This window comes from Salvelinus alpinus, chromosome 2, assembly GCF_045679555.1.
Source record: "Salvelinus alpinus chromosome 2, SLU_Salpinus.1, whole genome shotgun sequence".
Taxonomy (NCBI): Eukaryota; Metazoa; Chordata; class Actinopteri; order Salmoniformes; family Salmonidae; genus Salvelinus; species Salvelinus alpinus.
This window is the reverse complement of record NC_092087.1, coordinates 122007967-122026562: the sequence shown is the minus strand read 5'-3', so window position 1 is coordinate 122026562 and position 18596 is coordinate 122007967. Positions and strand designations below refer to the sequence as shown.

The 18596-nt window shown below is 42.3% G+C and overlaps 1 protein-coding gene across 3 annotated transcripts in view; it reads right to left on the bottom strand.

Annotated features, from left to right (window-relative positions):
• The window catches only part of LOC139568539 (VPS10 domain-containing receptor SorCS1-like), a 179858-nt gene that overhangs the window by 47427 nt on the left and 113835 nt on the right, over positions 1-18596 (bottom strand). For all 3 annotated transcript variants that reach the window (XR_011673628.1, XM_071390439.1, XM_071390440.1), the window contains exons 4-9: positions 17540-17698; positions 9942-10015; positions 6265-6329; positions 5179-5297; positions 4757-4846; positions 2495-2674 (exon numbers count right to left, since the gene is read on the bottom strand). Coding sequence is in view for 2 of the 3 variants with exons in the window: in XM_071390439.1 (XP_071246540.1) it covers positions 2495-2674; positions 4757-4846; positions 5179-5297; positions 6265-6329; positions 9942-10015; positions 17540-17698 (687 nt within the window). In the remaining variant the exon portion in view is untranslated. The remainder of the gene's footprint in view (positions 1-2494; positions 2675-4756; positions 4847-5178; positions 5298-6264; positions 6330-9941; positions 10016-17539; positions 17699-18596) is intronic.

The window sequence follows — 18596 nt, the reverse complement described above, 5'->3', positions numbered from 1 at the left end:
CGACTGCACCGTATTGAGGGGAGGATGGATGGGGCCATGTATCGCGAGATCTTGACCAACAACCTCCTTCCCTCAGTAAGAGCATTGAAGATGGGTCGTGGCTGGGTCTTCCAGCATGACAACGACCCGAAACACACAGCCAGGGCAACTAAGGAGTGGCTCCGTAAGAAGCATCTCAAGGTCCTGGAGTGGCCTAGCCAGTCTCCAGACCTGAACCCAATAGAAAATCTTTGGAGGGAGCTGAAAGTCCGTATTGCCCAGCGACAGCCCCGAAACCTGAAGGATCTGGAGAAGGTCTGTATGGAGGAGTGGGCCAAAATCCCTGCTGCAGTGTGTGCAAACCTGGTCAAGAACTACAGGAAACGTATGATCTCTGTAATTGCAAACTAAGGTTTCTGTACCAAATATTCAGTTCTGCTTTTCTGATGTATCAAATACTTATGTCATGCAATAAAATGCAAATTAATTACTTAAAAATCATACAATGTGATTTTCTGGATTTTTGTTTTAGATTCCTTCTCTCACAGTTGAAGTGTACCTATGATACAAATTACAGACCTCTACATGCTTTGTAAGTAGGAAAACCTGCAAAATCGTCAGTGTATCAAATACTTGTTCTCCCCACTGTATATATATATATAAACTCAGCAAAAAAAGAAACGTCCTCTCACTGTCAACTGCGTTCATTTACAGCAAACTTAACGTGTAAATATTTGTATGAACATAACAAGATTCAACAACTGAGACATAAACTGAACAAGTTCCACAGACATGTGACTAACAGAAATGGAATAATGTGTCCCTGAACAAAGGGGGCGTCAACATCAAAAGTAAGTCAGTATCTGGTGTGGCCACCAGCTGCATTAACTACTGCAGTGCATCTCCTCCTCATGGACTGCACCAGATTTGCCAGTTCTTGCTGTGAGATGTTACCCCACTCTTCCACCAAGGCACCTGCAAGTTCTCGGACATTTCTGGGGGGAATGGCCCTAGCCCTCACCCTCCGATCCAACAGGTCCCAGACGTGCTCAATGGGATTGAGATCCGGGCTCTTCGCTGGCCATGGCAGAACACTGACATTCCTGTCTTGCAGGAAATCACGCACAGAATGAGCAGTATGGCTGGTGGCATTGTCATGCTGGAGGGTCATGTCAGGATGAGCCTGCAGGAAGGGTACGACATGAGGGAGGAGGATGTCTTCCCTGTAACGCACAGCGTTGAGATTGCCTGCAATGACAACAAGCTCAGTCCGATGATGCTGTGACACACCGCCCCAGACCATGACGGACCCTCCACCTCCAAATCGATCCCGCTCCAGAGTACAGGACTCAGTGTAACGCTCATTCCTTCGACGATAAACGCAAATCCGACCATCACCCCTGGTGAGACAAAACCGCGACTCGTCAGTGAAGATCACTTTTTGCCTATCCTGTCTGGTCCAGCAACGGTGGGTTTGTGCCCATAGGTGACGTTGTTGCCGGTGATGTCTGGTGAGGACCTGCCTTACAACAGGCCTACAAGCCCTCAGTCCAGCCTCTCTAAGCCTATTGCGGACAGTCTGAGCACTGATGGAGGGATTGTGCGTTCTTGGTGAACTCGGGCAGTTATTGTTGCCATCCTGTACCTGTCCCGCAGGTGTGATGTTCAGATGTACCGATCCTGTGCAGGTGTTTTTACACGTGGTCTGCCACTGCGAGGATGATCAGCTGTCCGTCCTGTCTCCCTGTAGCGCTGTCTTAGGCGTCTCACAGTACGGACATTGCAATTTATTGCCCTGGCCACATCTGCAGTCCTTATGCCTCCTTGCAGCATGCCTAAGGCACGTTCACGCAGATGAGCAGGGACCCTGGGCATCTTTCTTTTGGTGTTTTTCAGAGTCAGGAGAAAGGCCTCTTTAGTGTCCTACGTTTTCATAACTGTGACCTTAATTGCCTACCGTCTGTAAGCTGTTAGTGTCTTAACGACCGTTCCACAGGGGCATGTTCATTAATTGTTTATGGTTCATTGAACAAGCATGGGAAACAGTGTTTAAACGCTTTACAATGAAGATCTGTGAAGTTATTTGGATTTTTACAAATTATCTTTGAAAGACAGGGTCCTGAAAAAGGGACGTTTCTTTTTTTGCTGAGTTTATATATATATATATATTATTCACAGTATTTTTATTTTATTGAGACAGGGATAGGTAGAGATGAGCAGAGACAGAGAGGGAGGAAGATTCAGAGAAGCCGTGGAGCCAGGATGACGTATATGTGTTGCAGGCAGCAGTGTTACCCACTAGACCAGCCTCAGGAACACATACAGGTGCATCTACCTTATCTCCAGTATATTTACTTTGTACATGTACAGGAGGTCTATCATGACGTTGTATATTTACCTCATAAAGGCCTATCATGACGTTGTATACAGTATTTACCTCATACAGGCCTATCATGACGTTGTATACAGTATTTACCTCATAGAGGCCTATCATGACGCTGTATACAGTATTTACCTCATACAGGTCTATCATGACGTTGCCCTCGTGCCCCATGCTGCTGACTACGTTCTCCAGGGCCAGGGTGTAGAAGACCCCTCCAGTCTCTGACACGTACAGGTTGTAGGTGTCGTTCTGGTTCCACTCCTGCACCGCCGCAACCACCCGGTTCTCATCCGTACTGATCACATGCAGATCCTAGCAGAGAAAGAATGTCAGCAGGTTACATTTGACATTAAGTTGCATATACTGTATACTTTATCATGAAATTGGAACAAATACATACATTTTTAAGCTGTAATTAATTACAGACTAATACACACTGAGTGTACAAAACATCAGGAATACCTGCTCTTTCCATGACATAGACTGATCAGGTGAAAACTATGATCCCTTATTGATGTCACTTGTTAAATCCACTTCAATCAGTGTAGAGGAAGGGGAGGAGACAGGTTATAAAATTATTTTTAAGCATTGAGAAAATTGAGACAAGTATTGTGTATTCTTGCCATTCAGAGGGTGAATGGGCAAAACAAAAGATTTGTGCCTTTGAATGGGGTATGGTAGTAGGTGCCAGGCGCACCGGTTTGTGTCAAGAATTCCAACGCTGCTGAGCTTTTCACGCTCGACAGTTTCCTGTGTGTATCAAGAATGGTCCACCATCCAAAGGATATCCAGCCAACTTGACACAACTGTGGGAATCATTGGAGTCAACATGGGCTGGTATCCCTGTGGAACGCTTTTGACACCTTGTAGAGTCCATGCCACGACGAATTGAGGCTGTTCTGAGGGCAACGCAATGTTTGGTGCACTAAGTTAATTGAACATTTAAATTAATCATTTTTACAGCGATTTTGTTTCATTACAATTCAATAATTAGTTGGTAGCTAACCATTTCAAATAGATTGCATTGGTGAAACAATCAGATTTAATTAATGCCATGCAGGCCAACTGTAATTTCACTTACACAATAGAATAATTACACAATAGTAATTACAGCGGAATTACACTGGAATGAACAACTTAATGAAGAGAGTATCAAGCAACACAGACTCAAACTCGAACCTCCAATTTTAAAATCCCCATGTAATTATCAAATTAACAGAGGTGATGCAGTATGTAACTCTCAAAATGTATAGCTTCCCCCTCCTTTTCACCAGTAAGGTAACAGAAAAACTATCTACTGCTTCAGAAGTATAGTACAATGGAAGTGATCTGATTAAATACAATGTTGATTTGGTACTATCTCTAACTACCGTAGCTCCCCAATGGAGATGAGAGTTTATTTAGAATGCATTGTAATTAATCCAGCGCATAATCACAAGCAAATAACATAAATTACAATCGAATCTAACCTCTCCCTTGATTAACCTTAAAAATTGACACTTTGAATCAGCTTTGATTTCCATGTACCCACAATCAACGCCTGTTAATAATAATATGTCAACGGGTGTATTACAGTGGCCTTTCGAGAACCTCCGTCTACCCAATTTACCCATCCCACCCCCGCTGGGTTTAATCATAAGAATAAATCAGTATCCGACCTCATTCTCACCAACGTAACTCCAGCGAGGAGGATATTACACTTATTAACTTGAATTGTGTGCTTGTCGGCCCGCACTAACACAGAGGGACACAAGCTGTTCTCACTAGTGAATTTCATCTACCTCTGACTGCGCCTGCACACCTCAGTGTGTAGAGAGAAAGAGAGAAAGAGAGAGAGAGAGCAAGAGAGTGAGAGCGAGAGAGTGAGAGAGTGAGAGCGAGAGAAAGACTAGGATGGCCCATGACTTGATTGAATAAAACATGTTTAATTGTCAATGGAGAGGCGGGAAGGCCACAAGAGAGACCACAAGCATATAGCTGCATTGAATAACAATGCCAGAAATAACGGCAGTTGGTTTTGGCCTCAGTTCACTCATAAATAACAAAGAGATGCTGGATAGAAAGCTACCTGTGTTGTTTCCAGTATTGGTCTCATGATGGCTTAGGTTTGAATTCCCATAGAGGTTATTCTTTTGATGCATTTAAGGTAGGTTGAATCATAGATATATAACCACTGGACCGGAGTCTGGTCGAGTGGGTAACACTCTCGCTTCCGGAACCATATACTTCCTCCTGCAGCAGGGGTCCCGGTTTGTTCCCGGCATGAGCCCTAGACACTTCTGCACCCTCTACTCTGTCTTCCTGCTTCTGTACTCCCTACTCAGTCTTCCTTCCTGCTCCTATCCTGGAATGTTGATCAACCATTGTATGACCATGTGGGTCTGTGGGTTATACCTTAGGCAAGGTGTACTTGGGTAGCTTCATGGGTGTGAAGACTTCCCGCTTGGCTGACACGTAGTAGATTGGACGCCCACCAGTTGACACCTGCAGGTCATGAAACCATTGAATGAAAAAACACACTCAAGAAATACGACCCATCAAAGCATACTACATACTAAAGCCCTGATTAATATAATCTGTTATAATACATTTCCAATAAACGTATAACATGTTCTCTCTCACACACATACCAATGTTCGTTCACATTCAAGCAGTATAACACATCAATCCCAATGGCAAATATTCACGCAATATACATACTGATATGATCTCAACATTTCTGATAATCCTACTACATGTTCTCTTACACACACAGCTCTGTTCTGGTTCATGTCCTTCTAACTTCCGGTTCACGGCAGATATGGGCAATTACCTACCTGGACAAACACATACTCGTCTTGCACCACAAGGGAATTGGGGTCAATGTAGCCAGGGAACGGCTTGCCCTTATTGGCCTCGGTGCAGTTCTGCAGCTTGCAGGTGACGTACAGCGCCTCTGCACACACGGAGAGAAGAAGCCGCAGCCATTGAATCAATGATCATAATAGCCAATGGGGGACAGGCAGCCTTCACAGGGAGCTAGCCTTCCATCAGGTGTCTCACATTAATTGTGTCAATAAAGTGGTGAGCGAAAAGCGAGGGGAAAGTGGAGGGTGGACCAGGGAGGCCAATTGCTTTCTTTCCCCTCTATCGCAGTGTGAGGTTGGGAGAGAGGTGTGGGACTGGCTGTCCCTGTGTGTTAGGCTTCAGTTAACTATGTTGTCTGGTTTACACAGCGAGCCGCGTGATCAATGGTGATGGCCATACTGGGGCAAAGCTTGCGCTGTCACAAGGGTGTCTGTATCTGTGGCGGCTGCTAACTTGGGGTGATTCTGCCACCACGGCCAAAAGGGTGGTTGTTTGCTTTCTGTCAGGGATTAGAGGGGAGCTTCTATTTTTGTCTATTGAGTTAGTTGAGAGCCGGGAAGAATACCCCTTAAGTTTTGAGAGATGTATCTCCAGTATAATGGCGTAGATTAACTATGAGGTGTGTATGTCATGTGTTACCTCCATATCTGTCTCAACCTTTTGATGTTAGGATATATGGTAAATATAATATGTTCATGACAGAGTAGAAAAACATAAATTGTGAATTGGTATTGTATCATGCGTATTGTATCAGGTAGATCCATTCAAATGAATTCTGTCCGTGCCATAACACGGACAGGTGGCCATTGTGTTTCCATCCATTCCATTGACATTCAGAATGTTGAGTATCGGGATCACTCTGGTTTTAAAGGCCTTCTAATATATGCATTACTTTTCTCAATCGTCATTGTGCGTCCCCGGCGCCTTCAATCGTGTGGCCCGTAGCCCTACATACCCTCTCAATCCCTTTCCACTTTAGTTCAAGGCTCATGGTATAGTAGAGACACCGGAAAATTGAGGAACAGAGCAGGAACTCTGAAAATTGAATTACTCACGTCCTTCAGAGATGATGGTTTCCAGGTGAATTAAGCCCGGTTCTTTGTCTAAACCCGTTTTCGACCTGCGGGGGAGAAGACACATTTCTTTCAGGTACATCACTATTCTTTAGCAAGGAAGGACAGAATGATTTCACTGATGCTACCGAGCTTATACTTACCTTCTTATCCCTGAGATTGCTTGTCAGATAAATTTAGAACACTGAGGGGAAATGACAACCAGAATGACGATTGCCAGAAACTTCAAGGGCCCCAGGCTATAACCCTGAGGAACACCTCAAAAGGTTGTTCATTGAGGTAAAAAGGAAAACTACCTCAGGTGTTAAGTGTGATGTTACCGTGTTCAAGGCCAAACCGTACCAAACTGCCCTTACTTTCCTGACAGATTGATAGAGAACATATTCTGACATTAGCAAGAGGGAAAGTAAATGATTTGCTTGCTCAGAACGCCCGCAGACACGGTGCAGTTGCACAAAATCATTACAGGCCTGATATATTTACTAAAAGGAAATCAGAGGGATATCTTCATAGAGCAAAGGAGACAGCACACAAAGGGAGATGAGATCACGCACAGAGCCCACCCCCCGGTCTTAATTATGGCACTTTTTGGCAGTATTGGTGATTTCCTAGATAAAACGCATAATCTCTGGAGACTGACCTATTTACCTTTCTCCCTCATTCTCTCTTCAGTTTAAAAACTAAGGGTGAACAACCATTCTTTAAGCTCACCTATTTCAATTCTCATAGACTGTACTAGTGGTGAGTTTGAATCTACAGCATCTACAATGTGGGAAGATGTAAGGGGCAGTAATAATGATTTGACATGTGATTAGCTGTGATGTTGTCTCCCTTGTGACTAGTGGTTTAACTTCTCTAGGGTAGGGGGCAGCATTTTCACGTTTGGATGAAAAGCATACCCAAATTAAACTGCCAGCTACTCATCCACAGAAGATAAGATATGCATAGTATTAGTAGATTTGGATAGAAAACACTCTTAAGTTTATAAAACTGTTTGAATCATGTCTGTGAGTATAACATAACTTATTTAGCAGGCGAAACCTCGAGGACAAACCATTCAGATTTTTTATTTTTTGAGGTCACTCTCTTTTCATTGAGGTTTCATTGGGAAACCAGATTTCTAAGCGACCTGCTTGCAGTTCCTACGGCTTCCACTGGATGTCAACAGTCTAGAGAAATTGGTTGAGGTTATTCCTTTGTGTAATGAAGAAATACGGCCATCTTGAAGTCGAGTCACTCTAGGTGTCCTGTTTGATTGAAGCGCATTACAAAAGTAGTTTTACATTTTTTGGCAAAGTTTACAGGTAACCTTTGAGATATTTTGTCGTCACGTCTGAGCAAGTTGGAACCTGTGTTTTTCTGGATCAAACGCGCCAAATAAATGGACATTTTGGATATATATCGACGGATTTAATCGAACAAAAGGACCATTTGTGATGTTTATGGGACATATTGGAGTGCCAACAACAGAAGCTCGTCAAAAGTAAGGCATGAATTATATTTTTACTTCTGCGTTTTGTGTCGTGCCTGCAGGGTTGGAATATGCTTACCTCTCTTTGTTTACAATGGTGCTATCCTCTGAAAATAGCATTGTAGGCTTTCGCCGAAAAGCCTATTTGAATTCTGACATGTTGGCTGGATTCACAACCAGTGTAGCTTTAATTTGGTATCTTTCATGTGTGATTTAATGAAAGTTTGATTTTATAGTAATTTTCATAGTAATTAATTTGAATATGGCGCTCTGCATTTTCTCAGGCTTTGTGCCAAGTGAGACAGTAGCGTCCCGCCTAAACTCAGATTTTTGGATATAAATATGAACTTTACCGAACAAAACATACATGTATTGTGTAACATGAAGTCCTATGAGTGTCATCTGATGAAGATCATCAAAGGTTAGTGATTCATTTTATCTCTATTTCTGCTTTTTGTTACTGCTCTCTTTGGCTGGAAAAATGGCTGTCTTTTTCTGTGACTTGGCTCATACCTAACATAATCGTTTTGTGTGCTTACAACAAGTGTAGCTTTAAAATGGTGTAAAATACTTGTATGTTTGAGGAACTTAAATTACGGGATTTCTGTTGTTTTGAATTTGGCGCCCTGCAGTTTCACTGGCTGTTGACGAGGTGGGACGCTACCGTCCCACATACCCTAGAGAAGTTAAACAGGTAAAAATGATTAGAAGGATTTTCATGAGATGGAGCTCTTGCCTCACATTTAAAAAAAACCCAGAGAGGATGTGATCTTTAGATGTGATCCAGATTCTAGATGAAAATCTGCTCACGACTGGCAGGTTGACATTTTTTGGGACGCGTCCTGTCCTCGAGTCAGAACTGAGCAATTTCTGCTTGATGGGCCAGCTGCAAAGTCAAAATTGGCTATATTGTAAAAATGTATTAGCTCTTTGGTCTAATTTAATGTTAGGGTTAGGCATCAGGGTTAGCAGTGTGATTAAGATTAGGGTTAGGTTTAAAATCAGATTTTATGAACTTGTGGCTGTGCTAGCGACCACTCTATAAAGCTGCCTCCAGAACAAGATTCATGACAAAACACGTGAACCTGCTCACGACTGTGCCTTTTCTTTTCAACTACAATGGTCTGATTCAGAAAGGAAGTTTCCCAAAACCTTATTAACAGGGTTCACACAGTCCTAAAAATAAATCTCACTCACTCAAGGAGTGCAGAAGCAAACCCTCTAGGCATCCTCTTCCCAGAACTGCCTAGCTTGTTACCACTGACAGTTTCTCCCGAATTTACTCAACAAAAGCTTCTTTTTTTATACATCCGATTTAAGCCAGTTGTGTTAAAAATGACTGGATTTGACAGTTCATGTCTGGCAGACGTGGGACCAGCTACGAAGTAGAACAGATGGAGAACAGAGGAGGATAACAAGAAACGAAACAGTAGAAGGAAGATCAAATCCCAGCAGAATATAGATAGAAGACAAGAGCATTCTCATGGGGTGGATTTGACTGACAGTCAAGTAAGGTCATACTTTCAAAGACCTAAGGCTATATGGTTCAAACAGAAGATCAAATCAAACTACAATGCTCTTATTATCAAGTATTATCAAGGACTGCTGTATCCCATGACGGAGAAGTTCATAAAGAAGAAGAATAAATATATATTTGCAGCTTTAATTGTACAAGGTATTTCATGCATATCCAAATCCATTTAACTCCCTCCAACTAACATTCCAAACGTAACTCCAAAACCTTGGATATAACCTTGCTTTAGGAATAACATTGAACAGGACCCTCCAGAGCTCCAACAGGTCTGACTGAAATAAAAAAAACTCATCCAAAATCCCACTCATGTGTTGACTACTCGGTCTGTTCACATTCCCGTGTCCACTAGCCACGCTCAACCAAATGAAGACCACATCGTTAGCTGCATTCCAAACACTGAACCATTCAGCACAGTGAGTTCACTAACAAGCCCTAATGGACCGCTGCATTCGTTAGAAGTCTGAACCTCTTTGGAGTGTCAGTACCTTGCTATCTCATGTTGAGAAAGCACATGCGCAGACACATCAATAATGTAATGCAAAGAAGAGGATTCACTCTGGCATATCTCCTTCCAAAGACCAAAAAGGATGTCAATTTATAGTTAGTCTTGACATTAGGGAAGACAGGAAGAAGGTTATAGGTTGCTGTGCTTACCAGTAGAATCGATTGGGGGCCACCCTCTCATGGACAAGTTGCCACCTCCTTCCAAACTCCACCGAGCTGTACAGCTATGGGGAGAAAGCCGATGGGAGTCACATACTGTATTCAGTCAGACAAGACAGATTAAATGAATACTGTAAAATAAACATTCAACACAAACATCTAAGTGACAGTCCAGATATAGTTTACTTTAATTCAAATAGTTTACCATTTTCCCATTACAGTCAATGTGATATAATATGAGCATAACTCGTTATATAATTAGTCCTGTTCACTTCACAAATAATGCAATTACTTCTACTTCCGTAGGAAAAATTGCTCTCAAGTTCATTTACATTCTTGAGAAGTTATGTTACCTACATGGCACAAGAGGGCAACAGAAATGTGCCTCAGAAGAATCACCAGAACATGGCTGAAGCTGAGGACACGATCTGTCAATTCTCCACACATTCTTTCCATGTGAAAACCCCACACACATTCCCAGGTTCAATATGAAGCTGTAAAAGGGATTGTGTATGGTGATAGTGTCATTGTACTGGAGATATGGCTACATACTCCTAACAAGGCTAGAGATCAGCGGGGGGGGGGGGGGGGGGGCTGATGTGTGTGTGTGTGTGGCAGGGGGCCTAGCAGGGGAGCCGCGGCACAGCCGGTGGTCTCAATGTGAGCATTGTTTCGCAAGTCAGCACTTCGGTAGGTTGCTGAGATATCCCAATCTCTACTGAGCTGCTACACAGAGATGGTTCGCACACACACACACACACACACACACACACAGATAGCGCAATCTCTATCGGTAGATGGTTTGAGCCGAGGGGGGATTCTTTCAAGAAACAGGAAAGCTTATTTAGGGAAGGAAGCATGGTACAATTGAATATCCTGAATAAGCATGGAATAAATGCCTTTTGGTTGCTTCTTTTTTCACTATTTATTTTGGAGTCAGTATTTTTTCTTACTAACTGGTTACTATGAAGTATCCAAGGTAAACACATGAATAATGTCAATATTGGGCTTTGTTTTGTTTGTTGTTTTTTGAGCTTAATTTGTTTACTTGCTGTCCAGCCAATGAGGCGCAAACCTTGTGAGAATGGTAAAGTTGTGAAAGTTTGGATGTGTTACTTTTTTTTACAAAAACACCTGCGACAGCTAAGGCAAATTATGTATTAGTTTACTGATTACAGCAGAGAAGTCAACGAGGCATGAGACTTTATTTAATTGTTTTAGTTTGTGTTTGTGGACTTTTTCCATTTTAAACGTGAGCGATCAAGCATAACATGTAAACAGTCATTTATTAACGGCCGACTGAATGGTGATACTGTTTGTTAATATTTGTTTATTTTCCTGAAGGGTGAAGTCAAGGCCTCAGTTAACAGACCTCAATATCAGCACATTTTCATTCAAATAATCCCCTTGACAATTCTTGTTATTCAACTGATAATCATGTATAATCATGTTTAATTAAACTAATCCGAACCACCATTAAAGCCAAGCTGAATTGCAGGCATTTGAACTGTAGTGAAATGATGTTCCATTACGTAAGGTCTTTAACAAGGTCTTTACACAATGGTCTTCAAAGAACACCAGTGAAGGCCAACCATAAGGGTCTTCAGTAGTCAACACATACTAATACCATTTGTAACATCATTGACCATTCCATAACCATGTCATAACATTAGATCAGGTCAGGTTGAACACGTTACTATGTATGTACAGTACTGTACTGCATGTACTATACAGTCGGTTCCTTCCATACCATTTGTGCCTTATACAATATCTGCCTTTGAGCATATGCTATTCTGGCCACAGAACATGGTCAATATATTTCTATGTTAAAACATGGCAGTGGAAAATGTGATTTTTTTTATTTGAGCTGAGCTATGACTTTCATAAGGAACAGAGTTGAATTCAACAGATGCAAGAAGAAGAGGTAGAGAGGCAGGAAATCACTCTGACTAATTAGCTAACCCCCAACACTGAGGTTGTGTCTCAAATTGCACCCTATTCCCTAGTTAGTGCACTAATTTTAACCAGGCTCCATATGGATCTGGTCAAAAGTAGTGCATCATATAGGGAATAGGGTGCCATTTGAGACACATGCAGTGTTAGCACTTAGTCAGGCAAGTTGGAGAGGAGGGAGAGTGAGAGGTATTTGTACACTAAAATAAGTACTGGCTAGAGAGCCAGTTCTCCAATCTAGGAAATGCCAAGGAGGAAGGAGGAATAGCTCCAAGGGACCATAGAGAGTAAATAAAGAGAATGGGAAAGGCAGGGGGGGAGGAGTGACAATGAGAGTGAGAGTGAGAGTGAGAGTGAGAGAGTGAGAGTGAGTGTATAGAGCCTAGCATATATATATATATACACATGGCCAGGCGCATCCTATAACAACAGCTGAAAACCTCCCGAAGTACAATAAGTATCTCCGCTGGAAAAATGAATATTATTATTTATCAGATGTGAAACATTAGGCCCAAATGGCTCTGGCTGCAAGCAAGGCATTTATTAATGGTAATGGTCATTCTCAAAATGGCTATATATCGCAGGTCTGGAATATATCTTTGGCATAATTACCTTCTCTCTTGTCTCAGTAATTCACAGACAATTACCATCACAAGACAGTGTCTCATGTATTAGAGGATTATTTATTCATTAACCATTCCATAACCATTTATTCGATACAAATATGCACTTCATTCCCTTAAGACTCCAATATCAATGAATTATAAGCACAATGTTTATATGTTTGTCTGATTCATCGAGCTTAAATGGGGATATCAAATCCCTGAGTCATGGAGAAAGAGAATTATTCAAACCCTCGGTCTAAGGGTATCTAATACACGTTTAGCCTTTGTTAAGGTGCTTATGACTGTTTATCTGGGTTCACCTCTGTTGGTTTTGCTTTCTCCTAAAGTTATTGGAAGGAATGCCGGGCCTACATTTAACGGACAAGGAGCTTAAAGGGAAATCTACCTCATATTCACCATCTCCAGCACCACCCCAAAATTAACATATGTGAAAATGGCCCGTTTCTATGTTTTGTAGTAAAAACAATGGAGAAAGATGAGTCTTTCCAAGGACATCATCAACCAATTAGTAGAGAATTAGTAGGCAATTAGTTGGCAATGCCTACGCACAATTGCTCAAAATCACACGATGCACAACGATGATGTCATTGGAAACACGTGTCTTCCTATATCTATTTTTACTACCAAACATAGAAATAAACAATTGTCACATATGTCTATGTTGGGGTGGTGCTGGAGGTGATGTTCATGAAGTTGAAAAATTGTGAAGTTTCCTTTTAAGGGACTTCAAAAGTCCCCATACTGCAAAAGAAAGTCCTCATGTAGGGCCATCTATAGGACTCTATGAAATATATGAAGTATGTTGAGTGTATGCAACTATACAGTGCATTTGGAAAGTATTCAGACCGTTTCCCTTTTTCCACATTTTGTTACGTTACAGCCTTATTCTAAAATGGATAAAATAATTTCCCCCACTCAATCAATCAACACACAATACCCCATAATGACAAAGATGAAAAGAATCCTGACAGCATGATGCTGCCACCACCATGCTTCACCGTAGAGGGACTGGGAGACTAGTCAGGATCGAGGGAAAGATGAACGGAGCAAAGTACAGAGAGATCCTTGATGAAAACCTGCTCCAGAGCGCTCAGGACCACAGACTGTGGCGAAGGTTCACCTTCCAACAGGACAACGACCCGAAGCACACAGCCAAGACAACGCAGGAGTGGCTTCGGGAAAGTCTCTGAATGTCCTTGAGTGGCCCAGCCAGAGCCCGGACTTGAACCCTATCGAACATCTCTGGAGAGACCTGAAAATAGATATGCAGCAACACTCCCCATCCAACCTAACAGAGCTTGAGAGATTCTACAGAGAAAAATGGGAAAAACTCCCCAAATATAGGTGTGCCAAGCGTGTAGCGTCATACCCAAGAAGAATCAAGGCTGTAATCGCTGCCAAAAGTGCTTCAACAAAGTACTGAGTAAATGGTCTGAATACTTATGTAAATGTGATATTTCAGTTGTTTGTTTTTAATACATTTGCAAAATTTTCTAAAAACAGTTTTTCTTTGTCATTATGGGGTATTGTGTGTAGATTGATGAGGAAAAATAACTATTTAATCAATTTTAGAATAAGGCTGTAACGTAACAAAATGTGGAAAAAGTCAAGGAGTCTGAATACATTCTGAATGCACTGTATATGGTGAATATGGCTCTATATATGGCTTTGGTTTCAGTCACAAGAACTGAATTTATTCAAGTATGAGCAAATCAGTTTGAGTAAGTTATGACTACTTGACTTCGCCACTCAGTTGAACTTAAACATGTTACACAGTCTAGTGTCGCTATGTCAACAATCATCAACCCACTTTGTGTGAATGCTACTCGCTTTCTGGAAAGTTCAGGGCTACCTTCAGGACTACTTTCAGTTTACATCCACCGACACCAATCGGGTCTCTAACTCGTCTAATCGCTCTCTCTCCCTCCTTCTCCCTCTCTCCCCCTCCTCCCTCCTTCTCCCTCTCTCTTTGTCATATCTGAATATGAGTAATGAGTCAGACAATAGCCTCTCGCCATGGTCACGCCACTCACTCACCGGCAGAAAAAAATTGTCCCCTGATGCTGCCTCACCCCTCACTCTCACCCTCCACCTGACTCATAACAGCTCACCTTGTTTTGATGTCTGACAGAGGGCAAAACCGACAGAAGACAGAAAGCCTCTGATGACAAAAGAGACAGTAGCTAGCTACCAGATACAGTAGTTAAGTGATCTATCTCTCTGTGTGTGTGTGTGTGTGTGTGTGTGTGTGTGTGTGTGTGTGTGTGTGTGTGTGTGTGTGTGTGTGTGTGTGTGTGTGTGTGTGTGTGTGTGTGTGTGTGTGTGTGTGTGTGTGTGTGTGTGTGTGTGTGTGTGTGTGTGTGTGTTTTCTAGAAGTCCCTCAATCTAAGACATGCAAATAATGAGGAGGAATAGCTCTAAGGGACCACTGCAAGATAAATGAAGGAAAGGGGAAAGACAGGAGTAGGAGAAAGGGAGAGGGAGTGAGGAAGGAAGGAAGGGAGGGAGGTATAGATGTTGCCTGACGACTCAAACTGAATTCCTCCGCTGCTCGTCTGAGACTGCCATCATTGAAGCTATTTGTCGTGATGTCAAAATGAGGGGTGTTGTACAAAACAAAGTCATCAGTGATTGGATCATTTCTAACGAATCAGGTTATCAAAGCCAGTTTTCAAACCCACTGCTTCACCCACGTGTGTTCTGGCTCTGGCCCGACCCATTGGTTTCTGGGATCCAATCAAAATGGATAGAATTTGTTTGCATTCAAGAAATCGTCTGGGAGGTACTCAGATTCAGACTCATTGCGGAGAATAAACTAACGGTCGTGGGCGTGGCGTAGCATTTAGCTGGAGCAAGGAGTCTGGGTAGTCAGGTAAGTAGAGAGGGGGGTAGGTACGGAGAGTGAGCGATTGAGATAGAGAGAAAAGGAGGAAGAGAGAGAGGGAAGGAATGAGAGAGAGAACAAGAGGTACGCACATATATTAAACCTGTATGCTGTATACACTGAGTGTACGAAACATTATGAACACCTGCTCTTTCCATGACATGCACTGACCAGGTGAATCCAGTTGAAAGCTATGATCCCTCATTGATATCACTTGTTAAATCCACTTCAATCAGTGTAGAGGAAGTGGAGGAGACAGGTAAAATAAGGATTTTTAAGCTATGAGAAAATTGAGACACGTATTGTGCATGTGTGTCAATCAGAGGGTGAATGGGCAAGACAAAAGATTTAAGTGCCTATGAAAGGGGTATGGTCGTAGATGCCAGGCGCACCGGTTTGTCTCAAGAATGGCAACGCTGCTGGGTTTTTCATGCTCAACAGTTCCCTGTGTGTATCAAGAATGGTCCATCACCCAAAGGACATCCAGCCAACTTGACACAACTGTGGGAAACATTGGAGTCAACATGGGCAAGCATCCCTGTGAAAGGGTTTCGACACCTTGAAGAGTCCATGCCCTGATGAATTGAGGCTGTTCTGAGGACCAAAGGGGCGGGGGGGGGGGGGGGGGGGGTTGGTTCAACTCAACATTAGGTAGATGTTTTTAATGTACAGTATATGCATGGCCAGGTGCATCTTATAACTACAACCAAACACCTCCCAAGTTACACTAAGTACCTCCTCAGGAAAGAAAAGAGAAACATTCATTATTTATCAGATGTGAAACATTAGGCCCAAATTGCTCTGGCTGCAAGCAAGGCATTTATTAATGGTTATGGTCATTCTCAAAATTGCTATAAATCGCAGGTCTGGAATATATATTTTACATATTACCATCTCCTGCCTCAGTAGTTCATCAGTAATTACCATCATCAGACAGCGTCTCATATATTAGACGGTTATTTATTCTTAAAACGCCAACGCTTCATTCCCTTGGACTAGAATCTGATGATTCATCGCCACATTTTTTTTATACCTTAGATGCCTTTTCCGAAAATACTGTAGGGGATATCAAATCCCCGAGTCATGGAGAAAAGGAATTAGTCAAACCCTCGGTCTAAGGGTAGATAATACACGTTTAACCTTTGTTAAGGTGCATATGACTGTTTATCTGGGTTCACCTCTGTTGGTTTTGCTTTCTCCTAAAGTTATTGGAAGGAATGCCGGGCCTACATTTAACGGACGAGGAGCTTAAGGGACTTAGGGATTCGTCCTCTAAAGTCCCCAAACTGCACCGGACAATCCTCATGTAGGGCCACCTGAGCCACATATGCAGTAGGACTCTATGAAGAATATGGAGTATATTGAGTGTATGGCACTATATATGGAATATATGGGGAATATTAAGTGTGCAGTATGGCACTATATATGGAGTATGGCTCCATATACAGCAATGTGTAGTAGATTGAGTATATGACACTATATATGGAGTATAAGGGGTATAGAGTATATGGCTCTAGTCTCAGCCACAGAAACTCAATTTATTAAAATAAAGCAAATCGTTGAGTAAGTTATGACACTTGACTTTGCCACTCATCTAAACTCCAATATATTAAATAGAATCAACAATCATCAACCCTCATAGTTTAAAACCCACTCACGTTCTTAGTTGAGGGCTATCATAAGTTTAAATCCACTGACAATCCACAAGATATGCTAATCAAGTCTCTCTCTCTCGCCATGGTAACGTGACTCACTCAACTGCAGAGTAACTAGTCCCCAACTGATGCCACCTCATCCCTCACCCCACCGCCTGACTCAGAAGAATTATCATTTAATTACCATAGTGAATGATTGTAATGTTTGTTTATGTGTCAATTAATCCCATCAGGGATGGGTTGCCAATTGGCGATTTGACACGAAACAACAACAAAAAAATCATTAATTCATAACAGCTCGTCTTGTTTTGATGTCTGACAGAGGGCAAAACCGACGAAAGACAGAAAGCCTCTGATGACAAAAAGAGACAGTAGCTAGCTACCAGATACAGTAGGTAAGTGATCTCTGTGTGTGTGTGTGTGTGTGTGTGTGTGTGGTCGCGTGTGTCAGTCAGTTCTCTCTCCTCCTACCTTCTGGTCATGGCTGTAGGCAAGGATCCAGTCCTCCTGCTCGGGGTGGAAGAGCAGGCTGAGGATGTAGAAGCTGAGGCGGTACTTCTGATAGGTGGCTCCCTCATCGGAGCTGATCAGCAGGCTGCTTTCCACCTCCGGGTCAGTCAGAAGCATGATCTGAATGAGAGCAGACAGAAATAGAATCAGAGCTGGCCATGCAGGGAGCTGGTCCTGGAAGACTGGGAGATATTATAGTTGGCTTGGGAGTGAGGCTTGGTTTCAATCAGTGTTGGATAAAGATAGCTCCGATTTAAATGGTATATATTTTGGTAATCCATGCAGTGGAGGCTCCTCAGAGGAGGAAGGGGAGGACCATCCTACTCAGTAAATATCATAAAAAATAGTGAAACATTAAAACAGTTATCCTTTTTAGATAAAACTATACAAAATGTATTCACGTCACCAAATAATTTATTAAAACACACTGTTTTGCAATGAAGGTCTACAACAGCCTCAACAGCACTCTGTAGGGTAGCACCATGGTGTACTCAGTGGACAGCTAGTTTCCGTCCTCCTCTGGGTACAACGACTTCAATACAAAATCACCCCCTTCCATAGACTTACACAGTAATTGTGACAACTTCCGGAGGACGTCCGCCAACCTATCAGAGCTCTTGCAGCATGAACCGACATGATGTCCACCCAATCAATCAAAGGATCAGAGAATGAATCTAGTACTGAAAGCATAAGCTACAGCTAGCTAGCACGGCAGTGCATAAAATGTGGTGAGTAATAGACTCAAAGAAAAAGAAAGCCAATAGTTGAACAGTTTAACAAATTCATTTAGTTAAAAATGAAGAAGCAAGAGAGAGAGAACTATATTTTGTTATATTTTTTTCCACTTTCACTTAGCTAGGGAATGCAGCTAGCTAGTTTAGCCTACTCAAATACCCAGCTCAGAGAGGGATGCTATGTTAGCTAGCTGGCTATGGCTATCCAACACTGGAACTCTTCCAAGTCAAGGTAAGCTTTTGGTTTAATTAATGTCTTGCTACCAGGCCCCATCGGTGTAACC